General features: G+C 46.8%; 2 protein-coding genes across 2 annotated transcripts; both read right to left on the reverse strand.

The window, feature by feature from the left end:
- Positions 1–344: 344 nt before the first annotated feature.
- cUnh7orf57 (chromosome Un C7orf57 homolog) lies at positions 345–6085 on the reverse strand. Its single transcript, XM_080520071.1, has 8 exons — positions 5959–6085; positions 5123–5170; positions 4662–4835; positions 4371–4461; positions 4050–4179; positions 3507–3571; positions 3320–3420; positions 345–2662 (listed from the first exon to the last, which is right to left on the reverse strand). Exons 2-8 carry the CDS (start codon positions 5163–5165, stop codon positions 2604–2606), a joined length of 663 nt encoding a protein of 220 aa, XP_080376197.1. The 5' UTR covers positions 5166–5170; positions 5959–6085; the 3' UTR covers positions 345–2603.
- A 3452-nt stretch (positions 6086–9537) lies between these two features.
- Positions 9538–12639, reverse strand: LOC308147411 (four and a half LIM domains protein 2-like; the record flags this gene model as incomplete). The annotated part of the gene is made up of 5 exons (XM_080519542.1): positions 9538–10153; positions 10881–11067; positions 11522–11691; positions 12047–12221; positions 12484–12639. The coding sequence occupies 5 exons, from the start codon at positions 12637–12639 to the stop codon at positions 10002–10004; spliced, it is 840 nt and encodes a 279-aa protein (XP_080375668.1). The 3' UTR covers positions 9538–10001.
- Between the last annotated feature and the right edge of the window lie 6816 nt (positions 12640–19455).

The following is a 19455-nucleotide window of genomic DNA, read 5'->3' on the forward strand; positions in this document are numbered from 1 at the left end:
AAGGCTTTATTCAACGTAAAGTAGAGTGTGTTGAGAACAAAGTAAGTTAAAATGATGAATTAAATCAACTCGATTTTCCCCTGGAGGTCTGGATTTGGAATCCTACCAAAATAAAAGTGTAGAACCACATTGCAGACTTTGGCATCTATAGAAAGTTTTACATCTTTGAGTTCAGTTCAGCTCATGAAAATGGGAGCAAAAATGAAAGTGTTGCATTTATATTCTTGTTCAGTGTAGTTACAGGTATCCACAGGGAGGAGCAGGAGGAGCAGGAGGAGCAGCAGGAGCAGCAGGAGCAGCAGGAGCGTCCCGCTGCAGGACAGAAAGGATGACAGCAGCCAGGGTACATGCACATGCCCATTTATTGTGAAGACGAGTCAGAGCAGTGGTAAACATGAGCCTCAGTCTCTGGAGAACTAACATTTCTAATTAAACACTGAACATGACTGGAAAGGAAAACAACCAGTTTCCACTTCCTGTTGAGTACCCTGAAAAAACACACCACTGTATTCCTCACCGAGTACTCCCTGCCTGTACTGAATACACCTGGACTGTAACTGACTGTACCAACGGGTGGAAAGGTACACTGGACAGGTACACTGCAGTACACTAGACAGGTACACTGCAGTACACTGGACAGGTACACTGTAGTACACTGGACAGGTACACTGTAGTACACTGGACAGGTACACTGCAGTACACTAGACAGGTACACTGCAGTACACTGGACAGGTACACTGCAGTACACTGGACAGGTACACTGTAGTACACTAGACAGGTACACTGTAGTACACTGGACAGGTACACTGCAGTACACTAGACAGGTACACTGCAGTACACTGGACAGGTACACTGCAGTACACTGGACAGGTACACCGCAGTACACTGGACAGGTACACTGTAGTACACTAGACAGGTACACTAGACAGGTACACTGTAGTACACTAGACAGGTACACTGTAGTACACTGGACAGGTACACTGTAGTACACTAGACAGGTACACTGCAGTACACTGGACAGGTACACTGTAGTACACTAGACAGGTACACTAGACAGGTACACTGTAGTACACTGGACAGGTACACTGCAGTACACTGGCTGCAATGAAGCCAACTGAACTCCATCTCACCACATGATCTGGTGTTCATAGCAGAGCTCAGGATGTAACACTACGCCCTCTGGTGGATGGTGGAGGACACCACAACACACCACTCCACCCTGTGGTGGACGGTGGAGGACAACACACCACTGCGTCCTGTGGTGGATGGTGGAGGACACCACAACACACCACTCCACCCTGTGGTGGACGGTGGAGGACAACACACCACTGCGTCCTGTGGTGGACAACACACCACACCACCCCACCCTGTGGTGGACGGTGGAGGACAACACACCACTGCGCCCTGTGGTGGATGGTGGAGGACACCACAACACACCACTCCACCCTGTGGTGGACGGTGGAGGACAACACACCACTGCGTCCTGTGGTGGACAACACACCACACCACTCCACCCTGTGGTGGACGGTGGAGGACAACACACCACACCACTCCACTCCACCCTGTGGTGGACGGTGGAGGACAACACACCACACCACTCCACCCTGTGGTGGACGGTGGAGGACAACACACCACACCACTCCACCCTGTGGTGGACGGTGGAGGACAACACACCACACCACTCCACCCTGTGGTGGACGGTGGAGGACAACACACCACACCACTGCGCCCTGTAGTGGACAACACACCACACCACTGCGCCCTGTGGTGGACAACACACCACTGCGCCCTCTGGTGGACGGTGGAGGACAGACACACCACTCCACCTTGTGGTGGACGGTGGAGGACAAACACACCACTCCGCCCTCTGGTGGACGGTGGAGGACAACACACTACTGCGCCCTCTGGTGGACGGTGGAGGACAGACACACCACTCCACCCTGTGGTGGACAGTGGACAAAGCAGTGGAGTGTCATTGTCTGCTGGCGTTTGGGGACAATGGACTGATGGTGTGGTTGTTCAACATGATTCATGCCGTCACGCTGACTGAGTACAGAGCAGCAGTGGAACTGGTGGAACTGGTGGTGTCCCTCCACGGGGCCCAGCGGAGCTGTCCAACTTGTCCTGACGTCTACTCAGCAGGAAGCAGTCCTGTGCTTTCAGCTTGAAGGTGGCTGAAGGGACTTCCAGCCACTGTGATGAAGAGGACATTGTTGGCAGTGCTGATGCTCCAACACTGACGTTAGTAGAGAAGAAGCTGGAGCGTTAAAGACCACGCTGGACGTCTGAGAGACAAGAGCAACAATGGAAATGGACCCCTTCCAAAAAGCCTGCCCTCCAGAGAGCCCTCAGGCTGCACACAAAGACCTAGAACCTGTGTCAATTCATCAGCTGGCTGCTTTCCAGCCCCAACTCGTCTTTAAATGGAGAAACAAGAACTTAAAGTCACAGACACGCCTACTCACAACCAACTGAAGCAAATAAATAGAGGACGGTAGCATTGCATTAACATGAGTACAAAACCTAACAGTCAGTGGATGTACAAGAAACAAGAGATCCTGGAGGAAGGAGCTACGACGCCACCTCCAGGCCACGACGCCACACTACTCCAGATCGTCTCCGTCCTCCGTGGCCATGGTGCTGGTCTGTTCAGAGGTGACACCTGGGGAGAGGACGACATGGAGGACCACACTTGTCCAATCATTTACACTCACATCTGAGCTGAGACTTGTCTGAGTATATCTGACCACTACTTTCAAATTACTTTATTGTTGATTCATATTTACATGTCTGGTTTTGTTTTTACTCCTGTAAATATGGATATATAGAGTTTATGGTAAATGTCATAATAACTACATGACTGATGGTGGAGGAGGAAAAGGGGAGGAGTCAATAAGCTTTGCTCCTTTTTGAGCCATTATTTATTTTGTATCTGTTTTTGTTTGTATGTACTTATATTCTGCTTTGTTGTGGTTGTTCCAACATGTCAGAAATAAACTTTTCAAATCTTCTAATGACCAAACTTGAAATGTGACGACTCTGGAGCTGAGCTCAGGGTTCATTATTCCTGCTAAATAATGATCCACAGTGCTGACGAAAGGCTGGAGCTGGAATGTCCAGTCACAGTAGGGGATGGTAGGAGACAGTAGGGGACAGTAGGGGATGGTAGGGGACGGTAGGACACAGTAGAGGACAGTAGGGGACGGTAGGAGACAGTAGGGGATGGTAGAAGACAGTAGGGGACGGTAGGGACAGTAGGGGACAGTAGAGGACGGTAGAGGACGGTAGAGGACAGTAGGGGACAGGTCTCAGTTCATACTTGATGTGTCGTCATCGTTGGGAGACTTCTTCTTGTCCTCCATGTAACCATGACTCAGCAGTTTGGTCATGCTGACAGGAGGAGCTTTCTTCTCATAGGACCTGTGGAACACAGCAGCTCTTAGACCTGCTTCCACTCACTGTGGAGTGAAGGAGTGAAGGAGTGAAGGAGTGAAGCAGTGGCTTACGTTCTCTTGTACTTGCTGGTTAAGGACAGCTGCTCCAAGGGGGAGGACACACCATCAGGAGACACCTGCAGGAGGGACAGGGCTTCACACGTTAGCTTCACTCCGTCACAGTGGAGGACGATCAGCCCACACTGGAGGAACCCAGGCAAATGAAAGGTGGGATGAGGGGAGGAGCCTGGAATGATTAGTCATGCAATGGAAAAGGACTGAACTGCTTTCAACCCAAACAGCAACAATAGAAATGAAGAGTTGAACATATTGTGGAAACGCTTGTCGTTCCGAGCAGCTCACAGTTACGTGGCCCGGATTGTGACTCAGAGGGAAATGAGTCTGTTCTGAACTCCTCTATCTTGGAAAGAAAATCACATGGGCACCAAGCATTCACAGGAACTCAAACACAAATGAATTGTAACCAAAGTACAACGTGAGGATGAGGCAAAACAAGGTGAACATAAGGAACGCTTGAGGCCAAATGAGATCAATCATGAGAAGATGAGACAGCAGCATGGAGCTGTGCCGGAGCGACTGGTTGGGTCCATTCACCTTCTCCTTATTAGGGGAATAGCTATCAGAGTCTTTCTCCCAGGACGAACCGTTATCAGTGCCAAACGGAGCAGTCAGAGGCTGCCTGCCGCCCTTCATCTGGCTGTCAGGAGACACAGCTTTGCTTCCACTGAAAGCACAAAACCACGGGGACACGCCATGTGAGATCAGGGCTGAGGAGAGAGAGCTGAGCCCGTTCTCCGCCTACGCCCTGACAGCCTCCTCCTCTGGAACCGTCAAGCTGCTCACACTGCAGCCCAGCAATGGACCTGCCCAGGACCAGCAGAGGGTGGAGGAGCTGACGGAGCAGAGGACTCTTACCTGTTGGAATCCTCGTCTCCAAACCAGTTGGCAGGCTCGTAGTTTTTCATTGGTGCGTCGTCCGCATCGTCCAGGTCGTGGCTCAGGAGTCCTGCACCACAGGAAACCACGTTTCAAAATAAAAGTACTGCCAGTAATTCTAAAGCTGGGTCACCCAACATCAGAGCATGAGCTGAGACTGAACACCAACTCCAGTGAGATCATCCACAGGAACTCATGTTCTTCCTTTGTGTGGACCCCCTCCTTTCCCTCTGTGCCCCCCTCCTTTACCTCCGTGCCCCCCTCCTTTACCTTTGTGCCCCCCTCCTTTAGCCAGCTTGACATAGTCGGAGTCCGACTCGAAGATTCCGACCCGCCGGCCGCTGGTCCTCTCTGCTGGAGCCGTCTCAGTGGCGGTCTGCGACAAGCCGGGGATCTGGGAGGTCGGCCCGGTCACACCGCTGCTGGCAGCTCCAGGCTTAATGCCTGCAGGCAAATGGTTTATTACACCTCTGGACATGTGGCTTCATGCCTGCTAACCACGAGGTGGCAGACTGATTAGCGCTCTCGCCTCATACAGTACTAAAAGTACAAATGAATAAACAAACACCTCTGGATATGTGCCTTGTGTTACGACACAGCTGTGGTTGAAAAGAAGTATTAGAGTATTCAGCTCTACTACTGGTTCTGAGGAAAAGAACTGTGAACGTTTCATTGCATGTGTATTCTGCTGCAGAAAGATGTCGTGAGAATACTGTGATTGTCACTTTTACCTCCAGGCTTGGTCCGTCGATGGTTGGGTACAGCAGCACTCATTTCAGCTGAAGACAAATGACAATCCAAACAAAGAAGGACAAGTGTTAGAAGTGTGCACGGGTCTTCAGTTCCGGGGAGCTAAAAGGTGCCTGGAACTGAAGACTCCTGCATTGTACAGTAACAAGTCAGAAAACAAGGCACAGCTGCAGGTCTGCAGTACCACTGTGGCCGCTGATGTCCACGAAACACTCAGGATTTACAAACATGTACACATCCACTCATTATAGGAAGAACAAAGGAACAGATGGAAATAAATTCTGAAGTTTCCGAGAAGAAGAAAAAGTTAAAATCTGCTTAGCTGACTTTGTAATGTCATAATTCTCCGTCGTCTGTTTTGGAAACCTGGTCAGTATGAGGCTTCATAAAACCTTCAACAGTTAAAACAAACCCGATACTCCCAATACTACTCCGATATCCCCAATAATACTCGAATATTCCTGATGTCAACAGAACTGATTTTACGTACAGTTCACCGTTATTATATTGAGAAAGTAACGAGTAACGGATCCCTGGGTTAAGGGACATTCGAGCTCATTTCTCCCTTGGATGTTGGTCTGTGGTTTAAAGTGTTGAGAGAAGCTCCCCGCGGAGTTTGAACCCTGTTCTCCAGCCTTTTCTAACGTCCTCCCGGATGTTTTCACCGTTTATTCAGGCAGCAGGGAGGCTAACAATGCCCTGCTAACGTTAGCCGCCTCGCGAACCGCAGCATCCGGAGAAAAACGTTCAGCGCCACAATGTTAGTCTTCATCAAACAACCGAGGGTCCGGGAACCGGCGAGACACCAGGTGCTTACTCTCCGGGTGGCGGTTTCCTGCTTCTTCTTGGTTTTTCTTCAGAGCGACGCTGCAGATAAACGCCGTCAGCTTCAGCTCTTCAGACGGGTTGGGGCACTTCCGGTTGCACCTGCAGCCTACTTCCGGTACGCCTTCTTCTTCTTCTGCTTGGTTTCATCGCAGTTACTATCCATGTATGTTGCATTACCGCCATCTGCTGGTTCTACCTCTCCATATCACGACCCAGCGCTCCATAGTTCCCCAATAAACCCGCTGCTTTTAGGACATTTCCTGCCCTTCCACTTTCTCCCCACACCAGTATCTCCTTCACTCCTCCTCTTTCCAGTCCTTCTCTCCTCAATCCCTCCATCATATTCTGTGCAACAACCCCTGCATCTATGACACTTTATCAGTGCCACTTTATCTAAGTCACCTTATCTATTCGTCACTTAATTGACCACTTAGGGCTGACCCTGCACTGCCAACACTGATATTTTTTTCTTTTTCTTACTATAGTATGTCTATTGTACTTATTCTACACTTTGCCGCCCCCCCCCCCCCCCCCCCATCCTATTGTATATTTTGTTTTGGAACTTATTATACTTTATTATAGGTTGTGCTTTTTATCTTCTTTTTAGTCCTATTTGATAGTCATTGTATATGAGATACCTCTATTCTACTAACTGTTTGCACATTCCTTGTCTTTCCTTTCCTCATGTGTGTCCTTAAGAGCTGAATGTACGAGTAAATTTCTCCACTGTGAGATCAATAAAGGCGTATCTTATCTTATCTTATCTTATCTTATCTTATCTTATCTTATCTTATCTTATCTTATCTTATCTTATATTCCTTCTTTCTTGCCCAGACTTCCTACAGGTCGCTGGCACATGCTCCACTGTCTCTGGTGCTTGACATAAACTGCAACGGCCTGTTGGATGTTTCCCCATTATGTGTTTGTTGCTTTTCAGATAAGTATGGCCAATTGTTAATCTAGTATGCGTGGTCTCCTCTTCCCTACTGCCTCCTCCTCTCCTCATCCCTCCCACTCCATTTTAAATACTGAAGATGTCCTCTTTCCTCCTTGTCCCACTGTTCTTGTCATATTTGTTGTGTTTCTCTCCTTGTTATAGATTTCCCTTCTGTTCTCGCCAACATGATGTTTATGCCAGTGTTTGTTGTGATTGTTGCTTTCTTTGCCAGCCTGTCAGCCTTCTCATTCCCAGTTATGCCAACATGCTCAGGAACCCACACAAAAAAATATTTCTGCTCCCTGTTCCTTAGCCTCTGAATGTTTTGACATTTACCTAAAATAACAAGTCTTGTCTGCGCTGTGACCCGGTACGCCTTCTTCTTATTGTTTTATGATGGTTGGCCAACGACGTCTCGGTGCATGACCGCCACCTACTGGTTTGGAGTGTGGATCATGCCGTCCACACCCTCACTCAAAAAACATACAAAAAAGAAAAAACCTCGACAAATCAATAAAATGATATCCTCTCCACTAACTTACTCTCCAGAAGAAAGTCAAACATCAAGTGATATCCCTGAACCTCTGGTACAATAAAAGCTCCCCCTGACTTGGCTGAGTTCTTTGATGCGTCAGTATATATCTGGATGGAACTGTTGTATTCATTGATGTATCATTGTATTGTCTCAGGATTACAGACAGATTTTGTGTCTTGACTCTTTTTGCTGACAGTGAGGTCGACTGTAGGACTTGGCACAATCCATGGTGGTACAATTGGGAGTGGTACTGTAGGACTGATACGTACATGTGCTATTTCAATGTCTTGTGTGTTCTTTGTCATTGTCCAAAACTTTTTATGTCTCTTTTCCCTTTTTCCCAACACGGTTCTAAACTGCTTTTTGTTGTATGATTTGACGATGCCCCTGTTGATTCACCCAATCTCGCAGTGATACCTGCAACCTCCTGATCTCTAGTGGCATTTCTCCCATTTCCACCTGCAGTGCCAATTCTTTTCTTTTTAAAAACTATCACCTCTGTCTTGTCCACTGACAATGTAAAAGCCAATTTAAAGGACCACTCCTCCATTTTTGTGATTGTGCTTTGTACACTTTTAATGAAAACTCCCACATTCCCTCCCCTCTTCCACACAGTCCCATCATCAGCAAAGAGTGACACCCCCATTTAATTTTCTATAACCATCAATATGTATTTATCATTATAAAGAACAACAGTGGACTCACTATGCTCCCTTCAGGTTCTCCATTTTCAATCACCATTTTCCCACAACAGAGGTGTCCAACTCCGGTCCTGCAGGAACCTGTCCTGCATGTTTTACTCTCTCCCTGCTTCAGCAGACATGGATCTAATGATGATGTCATCACCCTGCTTCAGCACCTCCTGAATCTAATGATGATGTCATCACCAAGGTTGTGAAAAACCCCAATAATTGGCCCTCATTGCAATCAGGTGTGTTAAACTGGGAGGAGCTAAACCCTGCAGGACAGGTGTCCTGGAGGACCAGGGCTGGACACCCCTGTCCTACAATATTTATTTCGTATTTTCACTTGTTTCAATCTCCCACTTGGAAAAAAATCCTTGACCCACTTCTGGTACGCCAAACAAAGATGGTGTCTTTCTCCAGGTGACGTCACGTCAGCCATCGTGAATCAAGTTGGAGAAATCTGGAACGGAGTGGGAGGTCCGTCGGTCCCGTGCTGCGGTCATTGCTATAAGACTCAACAGATTGTGTTTTGTTTTGGAATGAAGCCATGAAAAAGTTGTTTTGGAATGAACCAGAGCCAATCTGCCCCCGGGGCAGTAGAGACACTTTGGTTTGACTTCCAGTGACAGAATGGGGCTCCAACAAAGTGTCTTTTTTTTTTTTTTTATCAAATGTGTTATTTAATCTTGCTTGAATAGTTAATGCTTGGTTTGTTTTTGTACATAAACCATCATTTCCCACTATTTGAATATATACTTTGTGTTTTGAGGTAAAAACTAGATTAGATTAGATTAGATTACAATAGAATGATGTTTTGTCACTCTGAAGGCAATATTAAAACAGTGTTAGCAGCAGTGAAATGCAGTGACAACTCTCTGTGGCGGCAATAAACACACAAGAACAAAATACAATACCATCACAATGCATAAAATATTAGGTATTAAATATTAGAGAAACACCATTGTGATTATGAATTTGTATCTATGAAACTATTTGTAGGTCATCAGTTATATCAGTTTCACTTAGTAAAAGTTGGTATTTCGTCTCCGTGTGTGATAACACTTTGGTTGGTAAATGGAACATTTACATCATTACAAACGGTGTGGTTATATTTCACAGTACAAACAGAGAAACACACAGATCTCAGGCTCCTTCCTCCTTCCTGAGCATTTTCTTTTTCACCACCGGATTTGCTGAGGCAGGAAAACCTGCACACACTGGATTTATCACTGCTGCTTTCATCCGTTTGTCATTTGAAGGTTATTTAGCTTCTTCTGAAGAAGTTTTAGAATCCAAAACACTCATTTACAACCACAACTGTAAACATCATACAGATAAATACAACTTTTATTGAATTCTAGACATTTTGAACATTGATGTAAAGTAACCGTTAGTGGAACACCTTATAGATTGATTAGCTGCATTTACAAGGGAAGGATCGCCACATGCCAACACATGATTTGTGAGTTAGTAATAGTGCAACGGGTTAAATTGAAATTCAGCAACAAGCTGGAATTAATGTTCACAACATTGTGGTTTCAAAGCATGTTGAGCTCCTGTTTTCTCCACAGGTCAAAGGTTACAGCGTCCTCAGAGTGAAGACAATAAACTGTTATTGAGCCAGTAAGTGGAGGCGAAGCGCATTAGTAACATCACAGAAAACCTGTTATTCTGATATCACTGAAAATTCAGTTCAAAGTAGAATGTTTGTAGCTTTACCACACAACAATTCAACCCAGTTTCTCAGATCCACTGGAGGTTTCTGCTGTTAAAGCCTTTTCATGACAAACAGCTTGATCAGCACATGCAAGCGACAGAGCAGAAGGTTGATATGGAGCACAGGTCAAAGGTGAAGTGGAACCGCAGTCAGATGCTCAGACGTCTTTGCCACAGTCGGGACAGAGGATGTCGTCCTTGCAGGTGAGGAAGCCTCGGCCCACCAGAGACACGCAGCAGCGCTTGCAGTTGAAGCAGTCGTTGTGCCACTGGCGCTGCTCAAAGGAGATGTACTTACTTCCCCCGAGACCTGAGAGCAGCAGACACAGAGACCGGCCTGGTGACAACGTGCAACAAGCCTGGAATCACGGGACACTGCACAGTGAGGGAACACATGACCTGTACACTCCACTTCCTGTTGGACCTGTTTAGACTGGACGCCCCACTTCCTGTTGGACCTGTTTAGACTGGACACTTCACTTCCTGTTGGACCTGTTTAGACTGGACGGACTTGTTTTTGGTTAAGGTTACAGTTCATGGGAGTTCCTATTCCTACTGTCAGTTAGTTTTCCTGGAGTCCAGTAAATGTATCACAAATACAAGTCGTGATGTTGTGACCTTACAAAGACAAAACCAAGCAACATGATGAGAACTGTAGGAAGCAACTTCCCAGCGTGTCGCAGGAGTTCTTTGAAAAAACCTTTTTATTCCTCCACTACTCAATTGAAGAGGATGAAGCTGAAGGAATTTGATCCAAATGTTTAGGTTCATTATACTTCTGTAGATATTTTAAGTATTTGTTGCTCTTAGATCACCTTTTTTTGTCGTTTCTTGTCTTGTGTTAACATTTTCTTGTTGTTACTTGATGACTTTTGGAACCCTTGCATTAGCCTACATGAAGGGCATGAATCATCAATAATGTTCATTCCTTCATTGGAGACAGAATGTCACTGTACAAATGAAAGCAGGAGGATTTCCCAGACCACCAGCTGTCAATAGAAGAGAACAGTGTGTTTCCAGGGTCAGAGAGACTGTACCGCTGATCGGGGTGGTGCAGGAGGCACATTTCTTGGCGAACAGGTTGCAGAAACAGTCCAGGCAGTAGGCGAAGTCGTCCCGGGAGGTGAAGCGCTGGCCGGCCAGCTGCTGCTTGCAGCTGATGCAGACGAAGCACTCCTTATGCCACGGCTGGTCGCGGTAGTTCACCCCCCCGGTGGTGATGGGCTGGAAATACATTCACATGATAGAGCATCTTCCTCCTCACACATCACATTATAGAGCACCCAACATTATAAAGAAAAGCATCCCTCAATAAAACTCTATTTTTAAACGTGATCTTGGCAGAGCTCCTAGCTCCTAGTTCCTGGCTCCTGGCTCCTGGCTCCTGGCTCCTAGGCTCCTGGCTCCTAGGCTCCCGCTTGACTGTTGGCCTCCATCAGGTAACAAGGTTTGGTCTAATGTGCAACGCTGAACAATCCTGGGTCCCTCTGGAGAAAGTGAGCAGCAGTGGATATGAGCGTCCTCCTGTTCCCACTGGGTGTCTCAGTGTTTAACTGGAGTGTCCATCCTGTTCCTGTCCTCACCATGAACCAAGAACCATGAACCATGAACCAAGGCAAGCCTCTGCACTCAGTGACAGCTGTCCTGTAGAGCGTCCTGCAGAGAGGAGGTGGCGTACCTTCTTGCAGTGGACACACTGCAGAGCAAACTGCTTCTCGTAGCAGGGCAGGCAGTAGTTGTTGGCGTCCTTCAGCACGAAGCTCCTGGTGCCAATGGGCTGCTGGCAGCGGGTGCAGCTGAAGCAGTTCTCATGCCAGCTGTTGCCCTTGTGCTCCATCTTCTTGGAGCCTGGAGGAGGAAGTGACAGAGTGACTGTAAATATGACGTCGGTTCAAGCTGCACGTAGTGCTGATGTCAGGATCAGCCGATGACGTCATGCTGAGCTAATGATGTAATGAGGATGTTCTGCTGAGTTTCTCCTCGGAGGAATGTAGAAAGTGTCCAAAACAAGTCGCTGCAGTAAAAACATCACTGACTATTTCGATGTTTTACTGGATAAAAGACATTTTTCAGTCATGTGACATGAGCTCTCTGTGTCGGTACTTTTATTGTATTTCCTGTACTTGTCTTTTAGCAATGCATTTGTTTGTAAGAACATTTTGGTGTTCTTGACACTGTCAATGTATTCCATGTACTGCCTCACCTGGCATGATGGTCTTGACACAGGCGTGACACTTGGCGGAGAACTCGTTGCTGTAGCACTCAGTGCAGAGCAGCAGGTCGTCCCGGGCGGCGAACGGCCGCTCCACCAGCGAGCGAGAGCACTTACTGCACAGGAAGCACTCGCTGTGCCAGTGGCGCTCCTTGTATGACAAGTCCTGCAGACACAAACACCTACTGAGGTACAAAGTACGTCTACGAGTCATGAAGGGTCTTTTCCTCTGAACCACAAGAAAAAGCATTCAACTGAACAACATCCGCCTTCAACCACAATGAAGAGAAAAGACAAGCAGATCCTCTCTGTTCTTTTCTAAACATCAGGATGGCATCTGTGGAGACCAGGAAGAAGTGGAGAGGAGATGGAGAAGAGGTGTAGAAGCTCCTGAAGGAGGAGGAGCCACAGAGGACCACAGCCCTCACCTTGCTGGTGCAGCCAATCAGCTTGTGGCAGTCCTCACAGTGGTGGCAGAAGAGCTGCTCGTAGCAGGCCAGGCAGTAGGGGGCGCCCTCCTTCAGGATGTACTTGTGGCCATAGAGGCTTTGTGCACACTGGGTGCAGTCGTAGGACTCCGTCATGGTGGAGTTCCTGCAGCCACACAGTATCACAGTTTGTAGATCAGCATTAGTAGACCAGAGTTAGTACATCAGTTAGTAGATCAGTGTTAGTAGATCAGCATTAGTAGATCAGAGTTAGTAGATCAGTTAGTAGATCAGCGTTAGTAGATCAGCATTAGTAGATCAGCGTTAGTAGATCAGAGTTAGTACATCAGTTAGTAGATCAGTGTTAGTAGATCAGCATTAGTAGATCACAGTTAGTAGATCAGCGTTAGTAGATCAGCATTAGTAGATCAGCGTTAGTAGACCAGAGTTAGTACATCAGTTAGTAGATCAGCGTTAGTAGATCAGCATTAGTAGATCAGAGTTAGTAGATCAGCGTTAGTAGATCAGCGTTAGTAGATCAGCGTTAGTAGATCAGAGTTAGTAGATCAGAGTTAGTAGATCAGAGTTAGTAGATCAGAGTTAGTAGATCAGCGTTAGTAGATCAGCATTAGTAGAACAGAGTTAGTAGATCAGAGTTAGTAGATCAGAGTTAGTAGATCAGTGTTAGTAGATCAGTGTTAGTAGATCAGTTAGTAGATCAGTTAGTAGATCAGAGTTAGTAGATCAGCATTAGCAGAACAGAGTTGGATCAGTTAGTAGATCAGTTAGTAGATCAGTGTTAGTAGATCAGCATTAGTAGAACAGAGTTGGATCAGTTAGTAGATCAGCGTTAGTAGATCAGCGTTAGTAGATCAGCGTTAGTAGATCAGTGTTAGTAGATCAGTGTTAGTAGATCAGCGTTAGTAGATCAGAGTTAGTAGATCAGCATTAGTAGAACAGAGTTGGATCAGTTAGTAGATCAGCGTTAGTAGAACAGAGTTAGATCAGTTAGAAGATCAGTGTTAGTAGAGTGACGCTGCTGAGTAAGAGTAAAACCGCGGTTCCTCATGAACAGCAGCCTCTTTAATCTACTTGAGGAACTTAATTGATTCCTGCCTTCAACCAATTAGAGAGGAATGTTTTAGACTACAGAGTAAATTCCTCTTCATTAATGGACACGATGTGACTCTGAAATTGAGTTTCTTCTTCTGAGAGGAACATCTAATGAAAATAAGCTGTAAAGTAGAAGAGCTGGAATCCGTCTGCAGGACCAGAGAAGATAAGGCCAGTGAAACGTTTTCCGTCTGACCAGCCCTGACCAGCCCTGGCCAGCCCTAACCAGCTCTGACCAGCTCCGACCAGCCCTAACCAGCTCTAACCAGCCCTGACCAGCCCTAACCAGCCCTGACCAGCTCCAACCAGCCCTAACCAGCCCTGACCAGCTCTGACCAGCTCTGACCAGCTCTGACCAGCCCTGACCAGCCCTAACCAGCCCTAACCAGCCCTAACCAGCCCTAACCAGCCCTAACCAGCTCTAACCAGCTCTGACCAGCTCTGACCAGCCCTGACCAGCCCTGACCAGCCCTAACCAGCTCTGACCAGCTCTGACCAGCTCCAACAAGCCCTGACCAGCTATCACCAGCCCTGACCAGCCCTGACCAGCCCTGACCAGCTCCAACCAGCCCTGACCAGCTCCAACCAGCCCTGACCAGCTCCGACCAGCTCCAACAAGCCCTGACCAGCTATCACCAGCCCTGACCAGCCCTAACCAGCCCTGACCAGAACCCTAACTAAACGTTAAACTATCAAAGTGAAAACCCTGATAAAACAAAGTAGTGCACACGTCCCCCAACTGCAGGAGCACAAGGGTTCCTGGTCTTCAGCTGTGAGCAGGGGTCGTCTGGGGAGGTCAAAGGTCGTCACTGAAGAAGTGTGAGTGGAGGGACACATTTCCTGTGTTCGGAAACTGGAGATCAAACTGGTGAAGCTTTAGGTCATGTGACCTGATGGAGAACCCAGATTCTCCACCCAGCCTCCTCCACCCAGCCCCCTCCACCCAGCCTCCTCCACCATGTTTGCAATACAAAGATGTAGAATGTTGGCAGCATGTCAGACAGTAAGTCTTCCTGCTTCCTGTCACTTCCTGTGTTTTCCAGGACAAAGTGACGAGGCTCCAGCAGAAACTTCTGCATGTGAAAACCCTGAATGAAGAAGAAGCCTGGACAGGATGTGTGACGGCCAAGAAGAATGAAGACTTACCGGAGCAGCGAGGCGGCAGAGAGAGTCCAGGGTTGGTGTGGACTTGTCCTTTATAGAAGCCGAGTGGAGGAAGGTGGCGTGACGCAGTGGGCAGGACGCTTCACATTAATCACATCAAAACACTTAGGATTCACAGAAATCCATGTGAGACATTTACAAGAGTAAATTCACTTTCCTCTCCAGTGACTTCATTCATGGGTCATCAAACAGACTCGTGTCAAATCACAGCACACATTCTACGTTATTCAAAATTATTTACAGCCAAACGTACAAACTCTGATCTCTGAACTAAATGGAGATTCTTTGGTTTCAAAGTGGGACAACGAGCCTCTCGACTCACCAGCAACTCATGTGGAGTTCAATCTCTTCAAGTCTTCATTGTGATGAGTCACTGGTCTTTATGGAACTTTAAAGATCTTCATGGGTCTTTAAAGATCTTTATGGATCATAAGGGACCATTATGGGTCATTATGGATCTTGAAGGATCTTTAAGGATTAATATGGATCTTTAAGGATGTTTAAGGATCTTGAAGGATCATTATGTATCTTTATGGGTCATTATGGATCTTTAAGGATCTTTAAGGATCATTGTGGATCTTTAAGGATCATTATTGGTCATGACTCCTGGTGACTTTCGAAGAATCAATTCCGTCACCTTCAGCTCATTCTACCATTTGAATTAGTCGTCACTACATTGTGTTCAAACAAAACTTTCATTTCATTTTCTACACTAGAAGCTGATGAATCCTGCAGTAGGAATGAAGACCAGGACCGGAATCTGCTTTGAAAGCTGGACTTCTGTAGGTTGGAGTTCAGTCCGGCTGACGTGGAGTGAAGCTCCACTGGAAAAGCAGCCAGACGCCTCAAGCACTTTCTTCTTACTCGACTGACTCGAGTCACTCGAGTCAGTCGAGTGACTCGAGTGACTCTACTGAGTCTATTGACTCTATTGACTCTATTGACTCCGAGCTCGCTGGAAATTCCAGAAAATTCGATGTGCAGGAAAAAGCATAAACTGATTGGATTAGTGGACACTGTGGCTCACATCAAGTGACCTGCTGGTTTCCAGACCATATGACCCTCATGTTCTTTACAGAGATCCTGTAACCACGTCACCTGACGGAGGTGGAGCCAGGTTCTATCTCCTGAATATTGTCAATCTGACTTTAAAGCCCAGACAGCTGCCCTTCAGAGTTACGTGTTTGTCCGTCCTCACACAGGATGAATTATAAATGAAGTATGACCCCAATGAGCTGTTAGTAGCTGCAGGAGGCTGCAGATGGAGTGACAGGTAAGTCGTGGACAAAGAGTCCAGTGTGGCAGCAGCCAATAGATTAGCAGAATTGAATTGAGAGCAGGAATCATGTGAAGGGAGCTCTCCAACTCACTTTACAAGAGGATAAACAGGAAAATAAAGCTCTGCAGCCAACGTTAATGAACAGGAGTTTAATTGAGGTCAGATTAAATAACTTTTAACGTCTTTATGTGGAAAAACCCTCAGAACCAAAACAGCAGTTTAGATAACAGGAGATCCCAGAGAGGAGAGGTCAGCCGTGAAACTTCTACATATCAGGAGTCTCCTCCAGATCAATCAATCAATCACTCAATCAATCAATCAATCAATGCAGCTCTACAGCACCAAGGTGACCAAAGGGCTCCCCAGTAAAATCAGATGGTAAAATTAGAAAGAAAGACAAAGGAGAACCAAAGAAACATACAGGAGTCGGAACCAAACCAACCCGAAACTAACCAAAACAAAGGGCGTGTCCACTGAGGTGACCTCTGACCTGGGGCTTGTCCACTGAGGTGACTTTGTTGACCTGACGTAGCCAGGGTGACCCATCAGGTCACCGGGCCCAGTGTGAGCACATGAGTCAGAAAGCAAAGAGAGAAGATGTGTCACCTCCAGAGTCGACTCCAGGGTCACCAGCTCCACCGGGGTCACCAGCTCCACCGGGGTCACCAGCTCCACCAGGGTCAACTCTAGGATCAACTCCGTGGTCACCTGGTCAGTAAAATAAATAAATAAATAAGAATAAAAAAATGTCACATTTAAATACTAATGTTTTACAAATAATTTCAGCATGAAAGCCCGTACTTTTTGTGCGTGAAAATTCAGCAAGTAATTATTACAGTTGGACTGCACCTTCCTCAGTTGAAATACATGGACTCGAGGCACAGGGTGCCTCATCCAAGATGGCGTCGCGCTGTGACGTCAGCTTCGATAAGCCGCACCAGTCAGAGGCGTCTCTGTACATTGTGTCTGTGGGCTTGACGACCGGCCCAAGATGGCGGCTGTATCTTCAGCGCCGCGGGAGCCTGTATTATATTATACTGGGACTGCGGTTCTGATGGCCTTTTAGTCTGTTACTGCTGATCTGGTTCCCTCTGGTGGTTAGAGTGTGTTACTGCTGGTCTGGCTTTCCCTGGTGGTTAGAGTGTGTTACTGCTGGTCTGGCTTTCCCTGGTGGTTAGTGTGTTACTGCTCGTATGGCTCCCTCTAGTGGTCAGGGTGTGTTACTGCTAGTCTAACTCTCCCTGGTGGTCACAGTGTGTTACTGCTAGTCTGGCTCTCCCTAGTGGCCACAGTGTGTTACTGCTAGTCTGGCTCTCCCTAGTGGCCACAGTGTGTTACTGCTAGTCTGGCTCTCCCTAGTGGTCACAGTGTGTTACTGCTAGTCTGGCTCCCTCTAGTGGCCACAGTGTGTTACTGCTAGTATGGCTCCCCCTAGTGGCCACAGTGTGTTACTGCTAGTCTGGCTCCCCTTAGTGGCCACAGTGTGTTACTGCTAGTCTGGCTCCCTCTAGTGGCCACAGTGTGTTACTGCTAGTCTGGCTCCCCCTAGTGGCCACAGTGTGTTACTGCTAGTCTGGCTCCCCTTAGTGGCCACAGTGTGTTACTGCTAGTCTGGCTCCCCCTAGTGGTCACAGTGTGTTACTGCTGGTCATGGCTCTGGTGGACAAACCTGGTAACTGCAGTTTGAGCGCGAGGAACCAGTGCAGGTTCCAGATCTGTCCGGGGCGGGGCTTGTGCTGCCGAAAACGTCACACACAATATAAACTGCGGCAAGTCTACATGGACCAACTACAATACGTGATGATAGATAAGACATATTCGGGACATTCAGAGGAATAAAACCAGTCGCAGCATCCCGTTCACGTGACACAGCCATGGTAGCTTTCCACGGAGCTACGAAGCTAACTGTGAAAGCTAACGTTAGCTTCACACTGTGACAGGAGAAACTTACAGCCAGTAATAATGCGAAACGTGGTGTGACCCCCCCCCCCCCGACAGATCTGGTCGCGACACCGCGCCGCTCGAGCTAATAGCCGTTTCTAGCTCCGGAAGCTAACATGAGCATAGATATTAAACACAGATGGCAATATGCGCCGCTTGTGGTGTGTTTACAGCGCCGCCATCTTGGAGAGGTCACCTGCTAACGCAAAACATCAAGATCCCAGGTTACAAATTCCACAAAAAACATTCGTTGCTCGCTTGTTAGCCCACGTAGCAACACAAATAATACCTCATTTTAAACCTGAAGAAAAGCTCTATCTCGTAGAAGACGCTTCCAATTACTCTTACTAATGTTTTTGTACATTTGCTAGCCTTGATCTTTATGTTGATCACAAGTGGGAGACCTCTCCAATATGGCGGCGCGAGGCCGCGCGGCATCGAGTTTTAGATCTAGGTTTTATATCTATACTTTATGAGGCTCTCTGCCAGGCGCGTGCGCGTAGTGACGTTATCGTTATCTAAAAACAGCGCAGCTGCCAGGAGCACGGCCTGTCGTGGGACTTCTGCTGTTCAGCTTTTATAAATATCAAGTTCGCCATGCTTGTCAAGTGTCTAATGGACTTCACTAAACCCACATAATTGTGAAACAAAAAAAAAAATCACTATGACTGATTGACAATATTTCCTTTATTTTGAACATAGTCAATAATAACAAGAATGCACGGTGAGCTACGTCATAGTCACTAACTTTTAGTTGTGATTGTGAACACAATCACATCATAAAAACTGTACTGACAGGGGAATGTATATATACACTGTTTAATATAAGGAAAATTATCTTAAACGGGATTTGACAGCAGCCGACAGAAATCCAAAACAATACGGAATCACTTCCTGTTAATATTCGTCTTTTGATGAACATGGTCCAACAGAATGTGGATCCAAGAAAACAAGGTAACAAGGAAACGAACACGATCGCCGTTTCTTTCAGCTCAATGTCTCATTTCCACATTGAGCAGAACAAAGTACTCGAACTCTTACTGAGGAGAAAATCCTTCACTTCCTGCAGCTGATATTCAGCATTAGTAGTGTGGACGCCATGAAAACACATGAATAACGTGATGAACAAGGCTGATATTCAGCATTAGTAGTGTGGACGCCATGAAAACACATGAATAACGTGATGAACAAGGCTGATATTCAGCATTAGTAGTGTGGACGCCATGAAAACACATGAATAACGTGATGAACAAGGCTGATATTCAGCATTAGTAGTGTGGACGCCATGAAAACACATGAATGACGTGATGAACAAGGCTGATATTCAGCATTAGTAGTGTGGACGCCATGAAAACACATGAATGACGTGATGAACAAGGCTGATATTCAGCATTAGTAGTGTGGACGCCATGAAAACACAAACAAGGCAGGTCATGTAGATTCTGGCAGCCGGCCTGTTTTTGGCATGAAAGCAT

The sequence above is a fragment of the Blennius ocellaris genome, assembly GCF_963422515.1.
Source record: "Blennius ocellaris genome assembly, chromosome: 24".
Classification (NCBI taxonomy): Eukaryota; Metazoa; Chordata; class Actinopteri; order Blenniiformes; family Blenniidae; genus Blennius; species Blennius ocellaris.